Here is a 12664-nt window from a genome sequence, read left to right as displayed (position 1 = left end):
AATGCCCGTCCAAGCCAGGGGACCTAACACTGCAGGGTCCACCTAGGGCCGATCAACTATATTCCCTAGGGGGGCCTGCTATTCCCGGACCCAGCTGCCCTCAGGGGAGAGAGGACACACTTATAAAAAGAGTTTGGGGCTGGCTTGGTAGTTCACTCCTGTGACCCCAGCACTTTAGAAGGCTGAGGCTCGAAGATCACTTATAGCCAGGAGTTTGAGACCAGTCTAGCCAACTTGGCGAGACTCTATCCCTAAAAAAACAATTTTTTTTTTATTAGCCAGTTGTGGTGGTGCACGCCTGTAGTCCCAGCTACTTGGGAGGCTGAGGTGGGAGGATCGCTGGACTCAGGAGTTCCAGACTGCAGTGAGCCATGATCGCGCCGCTGCACTCCAGCGCAGTGAGACTCAGTCTCAAAAATAAAAGGTGGAGGGGTTGGGGGTATAATTAGTTATGAAAACAGGTAAGACTTCCTGGGACAGAACGATCAAAGGGGTGGCGCCGGGTCCTCCAAAGAGCTACTAGCTCAGTCCAAGCCCCGCCTCGGCCCACAGGGTAGCGGGCCGTAGAGCTCCACCCGCAGGAGCCCGGGAAACTCCGCCCCCCGGCCGGCAGGGGGCGCGAGCGCCGCAGGCCCCGCCCCGTGGACGTGGGCTCCGTGGGCGTTTCCGCTGCCAGGCATCAGTAATCTATCGGGGAACCGCGGTGGCCGGTGCGGTGTGCTCGGTGGCGGCTCTGGACGCTCAGGCGCCTGCGGCTGGGTGAGCGCACGCGGGGCGGCTAGGCGGCGAGGCGGCGGCGTGTTTCCAGGTCGTGGCGTCGGGCTCCCGGAGCTTTGGCTGCAGCTAGGGGAGATGGCGGAGTCTTCGGATAAGCTCTACCGAGTCGAGTACGCCAAGAGCGGGCGCGCCTCTTGCAAGAAATGCAGCGAGAGCATCCCCAAGGACTCGCTCCGGATGGCCATCATGGTGCAGGTGCGGGCCGCTGTGCGGGCGGCGGGGCGGGTACGCGGCGCCCCGGGTTAACTGTGTCCGGGAAGGCTCGGGGAGTGCGGGCCCGGGGAGCGAGCGGACCTGGGCTCTCGGAACGGCACTTAGGGCCTGTGGGGCCGTGGCCGCCTCTCCTCCGCCGAGCGGCCCGGCCGACCCTTCCGGAAGGTTTTGCTGATGTTGCAGGAAAAGCCCGGGAAATACAGTCTGCAGCTGGTGCTGCCTTTCGCTTTGTGTAAACGAGAAGCCGCTTCTCTCCTCCTTTCTTGGTGGTGGTGTTTTATTATTGCCGTTCGCCTCAGGGATTGGGGGTGGGGGGGAATTGTACATGGTCTCTTTAAGCTAATCTGATTTTGACCTATCTTGTTCTGGAAGATTTTTGTCCTACGTGGATGGTGGCGACTGGCATGTGGGGATTTTTTTTTTTTAACCTATTTTTGGCCGTCATTTCAACACGTCATTTTAACGCTCACCCTCATTTTTCATTTTAATTAGGCAAAACTATGCAGAGAGGTGTCATTTCTGTACAGTGCATTCACTTTGAGCCTAATATGTGCTTTAACATTTTCCCCAAATTTTCCAGGTTCACAGACGCGTTCTCGGTGCACTTGCAGCTGTCTGGTTTGAGTAAGAGTGGCTCCAGGGGGGTTTCTCATGTGGGCTTTTTGATAGATTGAGGATCGATCCCCTTTTGAGATTTCCTGAGGCTTCTGTGAGGTGGTGGGCTTGAAGGCCCCTGTCATTTCCCAGGGGCTCCTGCCTCCAGCTTCCAGTTTGCTGATGTCTGCCTTTGTATGAATAATTCTGGTTCTCACCTGCCCTGTTCCTCCTCGCTTCCAACACATTACCCAAGCTTAGTGCTCATGGTCAAGGTAGCTTGATTTTCCTCCCTACCATGAGCTGTAATGTGTTTTAGGAATGACCAGATAGCCCTCAGTGGATTTTCAGGACTTAAAGAGTACAAGGGAGGGCGACATTTACCGAGTGGATACCCAAGTGCCAGGTGTACTTCCGTTATCTTATTTCACAATATGTCTGTCATTTCGGTGTCCTTGGGGCATACCTAAGTCAGTACGTGGCACACAGTGCTTATTTGGTAGATATTTGTTAAGTTCTAAGCACTCTGTTAGGTTTTAAGGACACAGAATCCACCTTTGGGAATTTCCAGTTTGGTTAAACGGGAATTGACTGGTAAACAAACATTGCCGTACAGAGGGGATGGATGCCACCTGATGGAACTGTGCTCCAGGCATTGTGTGCCTAGGAGTCCAAGATGACCCACCTTAGGGTGGAAGGTTGATTAGGAGTCGTTAATTCACAGAAGTGGAGCAGAAAGATGAGGATAGGGAAGTAGACAGGGCCTACAATTTGAAGAGCCGTGTTTCCCACTAAGGAACCTGGAACTTACCTTAAATATATAAGGCAGCCTGTTCTAATGAAGTTCTCACTCCTGGTGCAGGAGCTCTTAACCCCAGGGTCCGTAGGATGGTAGATAGAATGCAAGAGGTCCATGGGTTTAGATAAGAAAAAATTGATATCTCCATCTCCACTAACCTATAGATAAAATTCATTATTTCCTCTAATCATAAATGTAAGCAGCAAAGCAAAGGCATATTAGCAGTCCCTATGATTTTTTTCACCAGCGGTAATTACAGATATTTTCACTTTACAGTTGGGAGTTTCTCAAAATATAATTTACTCTCATTGCTATAAAAATCACAGTTGTTAGAGGCAGTACTAGATCTTGTTATTTAAAACTTTGAAGCTCACGGGTTACTGTACGCAAATTACCTTTCAAATGTTTTGATAATTATTTGAGTATGTTTCCTTTTCGAACTTTTTTGTTTGTTTTGTTTTTTGAGATGGGGTCTCACTATGTTGCCCAGGCTGGTCTCAAACTCCTCAGCTCAAGTGATCCACCCACCTTAGCCCTGTAAAGTGCTAGGATTACAGGCGTGAGCCACCATGACTGACCATTTGCGAGCCTTTTTATTATGCATTTTTAAATGTTATTCCGAGAAAGGGACATCCACGGGCCGTAACAGGTGGGCAGAGTACCGTGTTCTAGTGGAAAGACAGAAAACCCAAGTTCAGGCAGTGTGTTGAGGCTAGAACAACACCACTGTGGAGGAAGTTAGAGGAGGCTTAGTTAGCTGTGGGGGAGGCAGGATGGAGGAAGCTGAACCTGATCAAGTTTAACATTCTGGGGCCAGGCTCGGTGGCACACGCTTGTAATCTCAGCGCTTTGGGATGCTTGGGTGGGCAGATCACTTAAGCTCAGCGGTTCAAGACCAACCTGGCCAACATGCTGAAACCTCATCTCTACAAAAAAAATGCAGTGATTAGCGGGGCGTGGTGGTTCATGCCTTTATGTCCCAGCTACTCTGGAGGCTGAAGCTGGAAGATTGCTTGAGCCTGGGAGGTGGAGGTTGCAGCGAACCGAGATAATGCCACTGCACTCCAGCCTGGGCGACAGACCCAGACCCTGTCTGAAAAAAAATAAATAGTAATAACAACATTCTGGGCTTTCCTTTGGCATACTTGATAGTGAAAGAAACTCTTTATTATTAAAAGTAACTGATTTTTCTGTAATTGTGATTGAGGGTGGATTCAGAGTTTTAATTCAGAATTTAAAGTTGGTCTGGTAGGCTGAGCTGGTGAAGACCAAAAGGAAAGAAGCCTTTTCACTTGCTTGAATTTAAATACCTTCTTTTGCATTTATATGGGAGTATTGTTCTCTGAGTATCTGATACCTGATACTTTAGCCCTCATGCCTGGGGCATCTTGGAAGGGATGAGCTGGGCCCTCCAGCTTTTTGGTGGGAGGAGGGTGGCGATAGACCTTTGAGTTGCTCTGTCCTGGGAGGGTTTGAGCACCCGGAGGCATGCAGCGAGGTCAGTTCATTCTCTCTGTGGCGTAGGTGGACAGGTAGCATGGCCTGTTCTGCACAGAAGGGAACCCAGTTCACCAGCTGCTGGTTGGGTGAGGACCCTGGTATGTTAGGTGCTCAGAAAGATTCTGTGCCTTTCCTGAGCTGTGCAGCTAACAAATGGAGTCGATAGTCTCGTGACCTTGGTCTGATGTCTTTCTGCCACATCATTCTCAGTCCTAAGTTTTAGGGCAAAGCATTGCTTTGGTCAAGGGTTCTTCTGCCGAGGCCCTTTGTCCTCTAAGCTTGTGCTGTGATTGCACCATTGGGCAGCACCTCTAGGTTATCCAGCACCGTGCCAGTGGTTGGGGGAGACAGCACCCAGACCAAAGGGCAGCAGGTCTGGGGCCCCTGGCACAGCCAGGAAGAAGTGCCATAGCCATTACCTGTGCCCTTTTATACAAGGGTAACCAGAACATTGTACAGGAAGGGTAGACAAGGGGTAGACAAGCAGGCAGAGCCAGGACGAGGCCACTGCAAATGTTCCATGATAGCCAGATGCTTAGGATCTGTATCAGCAGCCTAGTTGAGATCTGGTGGAATGTTTGAGAGCTGGAACATGAGTCTGCTCTCAGAAATGCCATTTGCTGTCTCTTCTGCAGCAGGAATTACCCCATCCTTCCTTTTTTTTTTTTCCATCTGACCTGAAGCCCTAAGCAAACACTGCGTGCCCTCTGTGACAGATGTTGCTAGAGAATAACAAGATAGGCATCTTGCCCCTTATGAAACAATCACCAAATGCATAGTTCTTAGTGAGCAAGGGGAGCTGTGGAAGGGGCCCTGAGGGAATGCTCTGAACAGGGCGGGGAGCATTCCAGACCCAGGGGAAAGCTGATGTTGAGGAGTCCTTGCGCTGCCATAGTCTTAGCTGTGCATTTTAATACATCACATCCAGAAAGAGGCCACTCACAGTGGAGAGAGGGAGTGGGGCACCTTATCATTGCTTTTCCAGAGTATTTTCCCTGTCCCCACAACTGCATCCTAAAAATTCAGCACATTTACTTTTAATGCTGTTTTAATACTCTTACTGCATCTGTGTGACGTTTAGCTTTATATTCTGTAAAAGCAGATGTTTGGGACTTCCCTTGCTGTAGTCAGATCACAGTTGGTATATTTTTAAGTAGCTCTTCCTGCCGGGCAGTGGAGTGTGGTGGGAGGAACCATGGTGTCAAATCATTCATTTGCTGCCTCTGTGACTCCCAACCCCCCAGGCAACGATTTCCAGCCCCGCTGTCTCCATCTGTGAATGAAAGTGCTGGTTCCCACCCAGAGGCAGATTGTGGGATTACACAGGATGGTTTATGAAAGGCTCAGGGACCCACACTACAGGCTATGTCTTCCCCTTCTTCCCAGTCGCTGTCACTGTCCACTCTGTAAAGCCAGGACTGGGTGCAGTGGCTTATGCCTGTAATCCCAGCACTTCGGGAAGCCAAGGTGGGCGGGTCACGAGGTCAGAAGTTCGAGACCAGCCTGGCCAACGTGGTGAAACCCCATTGCTACTAACAATACAAAAATTAGCCAGGCGTAGGTGGCATGTGCCTGTAGTCCCAGCTACTCAGGAGGCCGAGGCAGGAGAATGGCATGAACCCAGGAGGCGGAGCTTTCAGTGAGCCGAGAGCCCACCACTGCACTCCAACCTGGGCGACAGAGCAAGACTCAGTCTCAAAAAAAAAGCCAGACCGTGCTGGAGGCCTGGGAGCAGAACCTGGCCCTGTCACAATGAAAGGCCTAGTGGGAAGCAAACCACCTGCAGAGGAGAACTGTGTTCCCTGTGGCCAGACTTCCCAGGTCCTGCACCTGGGAAACTGCCCCCGCGAAGGCCGGTGAGCAGCTGACTCCAGCTCCAGGCATGCTGCCCCGAACCGAACCATCCACTGTCACGGTTGCCTCACAGACCTCCATTGATTCCACTCACATCTGTGTGGCTGCTGCGAACTTGACAGTTTTTTTCTGACACACTTTTTCTGCTTTGCTCATTATCTGGGTCTTGTTCCTCATTATTCTTAACTGCAGAGGCACTTAAAGAGCCCTTTTCTGGGGCACACAGGCCCTTTGAGTCCAGGCGTGCCTGGAGCAGTTGTCTGGCCATTCCCAGCAGATGCTGCAGGATTGTGACTCTGCACAGGTGTCTTCTGTGTGTTTCACTAGACCATGAGGCAGCTCACCACTAAATGTAGTGGTGTGTGGTGAAAAGAGACGTGGGGCAGGGCTCAGTGGTAAAAGGCTACCTTTCTTGTGGCTGTGTTTGTGTCCTAAGAGAATGAGCTCGAGAACAATGGGCTACAGTCCTCTGATCGTGAGAAGGATGCTGCAGCTCTTCATGTGAGAGCGGAGGCTGTCCTCCTTTCACAGATAGAAGAACGAAGGTTTCATGTGCTGTCCTTCGAAGGTTTCATGTGCTGTCCTTCTGTCACAGCTGTCACAGCTGGGCCTGGGACTGGGACTGGGGTTGAGGTCAACATCTAGTGGTTCTAAGCCAAAAGTTAATTGCTCACTTACCTCCCTCTGTTTGTCCTCCTTCTAGTCGCCCATGTTTGATGGAAAAGTCCCACACTGGTACCACTTCTCCTGCTTCTGGAAGGTGGGCCATTCCATCCGGCACCCTGACGTGGAGGTGGATGGGTTCTCTGAGCTTCGGTGGGATGACCAGCAGAAAGTCAAGAAGACAGCGGAAGCTGGAGGAGTGACAGGTGTGTACAAATGGGCAGCATGGGCATTCAGCCCCCACCCTGAAGCTCCCAGGGGTCCTCTTCTCAGATAGCAAAGCAAACCTCCCCCAGCTTGCCTTCTCCCACATGTGCAGATCAAGCGTATGGTGCCCATGTTATTTCAGCAACACCTCCTGGACTCAGCATCATCTGTTGCATGATATTTGGTGTTTTATTTTTCCAGATGCTTGGAATGTAGCCTTTAAAGTTGTTTTGTTTTTAATAGACTTTATTTTTGTTCATGGCAAAAGTAAGCAAAGAACAAAGAGTTTCCAATACCCGCTCCCCCTCCTACCACACAGGCTCTTCCTTGTCAACATCTCCCACCAGAGTAGTACATTTGCTATAATTGAGGAACCTACATTGACACATCATTATTGCCCAGAGTCCAGAAACTCCTGATGCTGTACATTCTATGGGTTTGGACAGTTATGTGATGACATACATCTGCTGTTATAATATCATACAGAGTAATTTCAGACCTGCACCCTTCTGCAGCCCCCTTAAGATTAAGGAAGAATAGCTCATCTCTGAGAGGGGAATGAGGTAGGAGGCGGGGCTCAGGCACCAAACCAAACCGAGGACTAACTAAAGCAGGGACAGGGACAAAGCAGCTTTCCATAAAACACCCACCAGTGTGCCATATCAGTTTACCATTGCCATGGCAATACCCAGAGGTTACCACCCCTTTCTGTGACAACAGTCTGATGACCTAAAAGTTACCACCCCATTTCTTAACATGTCTGCATAATCTGCCCCTTAATTTGCATATAATTAAAAGTGGGTGTAAATATGACCACAGAACTGCCTTTGTGCTGCTGCCCTCAGCACACTGCCTGTGGGCTGGCCCTGCTCTGCAGGAGCAGTCACAGAGCCATAACACTGATGCCGCAATAAAGCTGCTTGCTTCTACCACCAGCTCGCTCTTAAATTCTGTCCAGAGCGAAGCCAAGGACCCTCCCAGGCCAAGCCCCAATTTAGGGCTGGCCTGCCCTGCATCAGTTTCACCGCTCTAAAAATCCCCTGTTTATCCCTCCTAATTCCCAGCAACCACTGCCCTTTTTACTGTCTCCACAGTTTTCTCCTTTTATGTCTTCTCCCATGTCTTAGTACAGGTCATGTCAGGTGACATAGAGAGCAGAGCATACAGCAAAGCTATTAAAAGCTTTATTAGGAGATGTAATCCTAGGGCAGCAAGAGAGAGGAAGGAAGGGGAGGCAGGAGGGCAAGCACAGTGCCTGCCATATGTTGTCAAGCTGGCCATGGCTTCATGAGAAACAGCCAATGGCTTGGTCATGCAGGATGCCCTCACACAAGTCCTTTGCCACCAAGTTCAGAAAAGCCGCTCGGAGCAGGAGGAAGGGAGCAGCATTATCCATTGGTTCTGTCTCTTGTTTCTTACTGGTTTTTGCTTGCCTGAGGTGCGTTCTCTGCACTTCCAGATTGTGCTACTGGCCTCTGCACAGTCACACCCTGCAGCCAGAGCTGCCTCTAGATCTGGAAGTGGCGGGAGGACTCAGAGTCCCTGGTTTTGAGTTGGCCTGTTGGTGACAGTGCTGTGTTTGTTACTGTGGTGGTCACTACAGGGTCGGTATGCCAGGGTGTGGCCCTTACCCTGAGGTAGTGACAGTGCTAGGGAAAAGGCACCAGCAGCCACTGTCAAGTAGCCCAGCCTGGGGATACAGATGAACTACGTCCAGTACATGTAATTTTATAGTTCCTTGTTTCTTTTAACATCTAAATGTTTACTCTATTTGGAAGTTTTCCCGGTGTGTGCTGATGTGGTGTGAGGCATGACTCCAGTTTTATTTTTTTCCAAATGATGATCTAGTTTCCCTACTTTGTTTTTTTGTTGTTGTTGTTTGTTTTTGAGATGGAGTCTCTGTTGCCCAGGCTGGAGTGCTATGGCATGGTCTTGTCTCACTGCAACTTCCACCTCCCGGGTTCAAGCGAATTCTCCTGCCTCAGCCTCCTGAGTAGCGTGGTGCCTGCCACCATGCCCGGCTAATTTTTTGTATTTTTAGTAGAGATGGGGTTTCACCATGTTGGCCAGGCTGGTCTTGAACTCCTGACCTTGTGATCTGCCCTCCTCGGCCTCTCAAAGTGCTGGGATTACAGGCATGAGCCACCGCTCCCGACCCCTACTTTGTTTATTGACTTATTCATCTCCCCCATTGATTCCAGAGGTGTCTTGTGTCATGTACAAAATGTCTGTATTTTGGGGTCCTTTTAGAAATTTCTGTTCCATTGTCTGTTTAACCTTTTTTTATATATAGACTTTTTTTTTTTTTTTTTTTTTTTTGGAGACGGAGTCTTGCTCTGTCGCCCAGGCTGGGGTGCAGTGGCGCGATCTCAGCTCACTGCAAGCTCTGCCTCCCAAGTTCACACCATTCTCCTGTATATAGACTTTTTTCTTACAGCAGTTTTAGGTCCACAGCAAAATTGAGCAGAGTACAGAGTTTCCATATAGTCCTCCCCACCCCACACATACACAGACTTGTCCACAATCAACAATGCCACCAGAGTGGTCCATAGTTATAACTGATGAGCTACATTGACACGTCGCTATCCCTCGAGGTCTGTACTTTACATGAGGCTCACTCTTGGTGTTGTACATCCTGTCAGTTTTAACAAATGTACTTTGGCATGCATGTACCTTTATGGTAGCCTTCAGAGTCCTTTCACTGCCTGGGAAATCCTCTGTGCTTTGCCTAGTCATTCCTCCCTCCCCTCTAACCTCTAGTAACCACTGATCTTTTTGCTTTCTCCATCGTTTTTCCTTTTCCAGAATATAATATAGTTGGAATCATACAGAAGGTAGCCTTTTCAGATTGGCTTCTCTCACTAGTAATGTGCTCTTAAGATTCCTCCATGTCGGGCCAGGCATGGTGGCTCATACCTGTAATCCCAGCACTTTGGGAGGCTGAGGCGGGTGGATTACCAGGTCAGGAGTTTGAGACCAGCCTGGCCAATATGGTGAAACCCTGTCTCTATTAAAAATACAAAAATTAGCCAGGCGTGGTGGTGTGCACCTGTAGTCCCAGCTACTCGGGAGGCTGAGACAGGAGAATTGCTTGACCCGGGAGGCAGAGGTTGCAGTGAGCCAAGATGGCGCCACTGCACTCCAGCCTGGCAACAGAGCTGGACTCTACCTCAAAAAAAAGATTCCTCCATGTCTTGTCATTTTATTACCGAATAATATTCCACTGTCTGGATTACCAGTTTGTTTATTCATTGACCTGCTGAAGGACAGCTTGGTTGCTTCCGAGTTTTGGCAATTATGAACAAAGCTGCTAGAAACATCCATGTGCAGGTTTTTCTGGCGACATAAGTTTCAACTCCTTTGGGTAATCAAGGAGTACAGTTGCTGGATCATGTGATGAGAGTATATTTAGTTTTGTAAGAAACTGCCAACCTGTCTTCCAAAAAGCTGAATCATTTTGCATTCCACCAACAATGGATGAGAATTCGTATCATCGTACATCTTTGCCAGCATTTGGTGTTGTCAGTGTTTTGGATTTTGGCCATTCTAATAGATGTATAGTATTTTATTATTGTTTTAATTTTTATTTCCCTAATACTGTAATTATCTTGAACATCTTCTCATATGTTTATTTACCATCTGTATATCTTTGGTGAAATGTCTTTTGCCTGCCCCCGCCCCCACTTTTTTTTCTTTAAGAGTGTCTTGCTTTGTCGCCCAGGCTAGAGTGCAGTGGTGTGATCACAGTTCACTGCAACTTTGACCTCTGTCTCCCACCTCAGCCTCTTGAATAGCTGGGACTTCAGGTGTGCACCACCATGCCTGGCTAATTTTTTAAAGTTTTTTGTAGGGACGGGGCCTCACCTTGTTTCCCAGACTAGTCTCAAACTCCTGGTTTTGCTCTTTTTAAAATCAGATTGTTTTCTTACTGTTGATTCCTAAGAGTTCTTGGTATATTTTGGATAACAGCCCTTTATCTTATGTCTTTTGAAAATATTTTTTCTCAGTGTGTGGCTGGTCTTCCTCAGAGCAGAAGTTTTTAATTTTATGAAGTCTAGTTAATCAGTTACTTCTTCAGTGGATTGGGCTTTTGGTGTTGTTTGTAAAAAGTCATCACCAGACCCGAAGTCATCTAGATTTTCTTTTAGAAGTTTAACAGTTTTGTGTCTTACATTTAGATCTGTGATCCATTTTGAGTTACGTTTTGTGAAGGGTGTAAGGTCTGTGTCTAGATTCCTTTTTTTTTTTTTTCACATGTGGATGTCCAGTTGTTACAGCTCCGCTTCTTGAAAAAGCCATCTTTTCTCCCATTTTTGCCGTTACTTTTTTGTCACAGATCAGTGGACTGTGCTTGTGTGCTTTGTTTCTGGGCTCCCTGTTCTGTCCCACTGATCTACTTATCCTTTTGCCAGTACCACACTGTGTTGACTGCTGGGGCTTCATAGTAACTCTTTAGGTTGGGTAGTGTCAGCCCTCCAACCTTGTTACTGTCTTTACTGTCATGGCAGAAGGCAAAGGAGAAGCTGGCAGTTCACATGGCCGGAGCAGGAGGAAGAGAGTGAGAGGGGAGGTGCTACACGTTTTTAAACAACCAGATCTCAGGAGAACTCAAAAGTATCGTGACACAGCACCAAGGCAGAAATCTGTCCTGTGATCCAGTCACCTCCCACCAGGCCCCACCTCCAACATTTGAGATTATAATTTGATAGGAGATTTGGGTGGGGGCACAGATCCAAACCATATCACTGTCTGTCCTTCTTGCAGCTGGTCCTTGTAGCTGTTGGTATGTCTGACCAGCTGCTTGCTGCAAATAGATTAGTAACGGCTCAGAATTGAGAGTTTTAAAAAGTAAATAAATTTGTAAGAAAGGGTTCAGAGGGTGAGTATGCCAGTTTTAGCAGAGGGCAGGTCTCATTCTGTTGCCTAGGCTGGAATGTACTGGCAGTCTCTAACTCCTGGGCTCAAGCAATCCTCCCACTTCAGCCTCTGAAGAAGCTAGGACTACAGATGCCCAATTAATTTTTTAACTTTTTTTTTTTTTTTTTTTTTTAATCCCTTTTTGCCCAAGGGATCTTGCTATGTTCCCCAGGCTGGTCTCAAACTCCTGGCTTCAAACAATCTCACCTCTGCCTCCCAAAGCACAGGGATTACAGGCATGAGCAAATACACCTGGCTGACGTTTTTCTTGTTCTGTGGCTGTTTTCTCTTTTGTGTTCAGGATAGGGAAAGTTGTAGGTTTAGGGGCATAGATGTGTTATATCTAGTTATAATTTAAATATACCTAAGTACATAGATAGATAGATAATCTCTGTCACCCAGGCTATAGTGCTGTGGTGCCATCTCGGCTCACTGCAACCTCTGCCTCCTGGGTTGCTGGGATTACAGGTGTGTGCCACCACACCTGGCTGGGTATTTTTAGTAGTGATGGAGTTTCGCCGTATTGGCCAGGCTGACTTAAGTATAATGTTATAATATGAGAAGGCATAATAATTTTACTGAAAATGTGTCTTTTTGTGAAACTATCATAACCATACAGTTAGGATACTACCTACTGATTGTCCAGGGACTTTTCATCCAGAGAGCCTAACGTACTATTTTTAAATATATGAAAAGTTTAATTCATCCCAAATCCTCTAATTCACAAATGACTTATTAACATGTAGGATATCTCCTTAGAAAATACTAATTTGCTTGTGAGTGTGTGTGATTTTCTTTCCTGCAGAATTGAGATCCTACTCTAAGTATCACTTTCCTTAGTTGATTTTTTTTTTTTTTTTTTTTTTGGTGGCAAAATAGGCATAACATAAAATTTATCTTAACTTTTTTTTTTTTTTTTTTTAAGACAGGGTCTTGCTCTGTCGCCCAAGCTGGAGTACAGTGGTACAATCATGGCTCACTATATCCTCTGTCTCCCGGGTTCAGGCGATTCTCCTGCCTCAGCCTCCCAAGTAACTGGGATTTCCGGTGTGCGCCACCACGTCTGACTAATTTTTATATTTTTGGTAGAGACTGGGTTTCACTATGTTGGCCAGGCTGGTCTTGAACTCCTGACCTCAG

General features: G+C 47.8%; 1 protein-coding gene across 1 annotated transcript in view; it reads left to right on the top strand.

Annotated features, from left to right (window-relative positions):
* The first annotated feature begins 684 nt into the window (after positions 1-684).
* The window catches only part of PARP1 (poly(ADP-ribose) polymerase 1), a 46987-nt gene continuing 35007 nt past the window's right edge, over positions 685-12664 (top strand). Inside the window, exons 1-2 of the mRNA XM_001090984.5 lie at positions 685-972; positions 6441-6606. Of these exons, the coding sequence (XP_001090984.3) occupies positions 853-972; positions 6441-6606 (286 nt within the window). The 5' untranslated portion in view covers positions 685-852. The remainder of the gene's footprint in view (positions 973-6440; positions 6607-12664) is intronic.

Source organism: Macaca mulatta, chromosome 1 (assembly GCF_049350105.2).
Source record: "Macaca mulatta isolate MMU2019108-1 chromosome 1, T2T-MMU8v2.0, whole genome shotgun sequence".
Lineage (NCBI taxonomy): Eukaryota > Metazoa > Chordata > Mammalia > Primates > Cercopithecidae > Macaca > Macaca mulatta.
The sequence above is the reverse complement of the archived record's forward strand: the minus strand, read 5'-3'. Positions and strand labels throughout refer to the sequence as shown.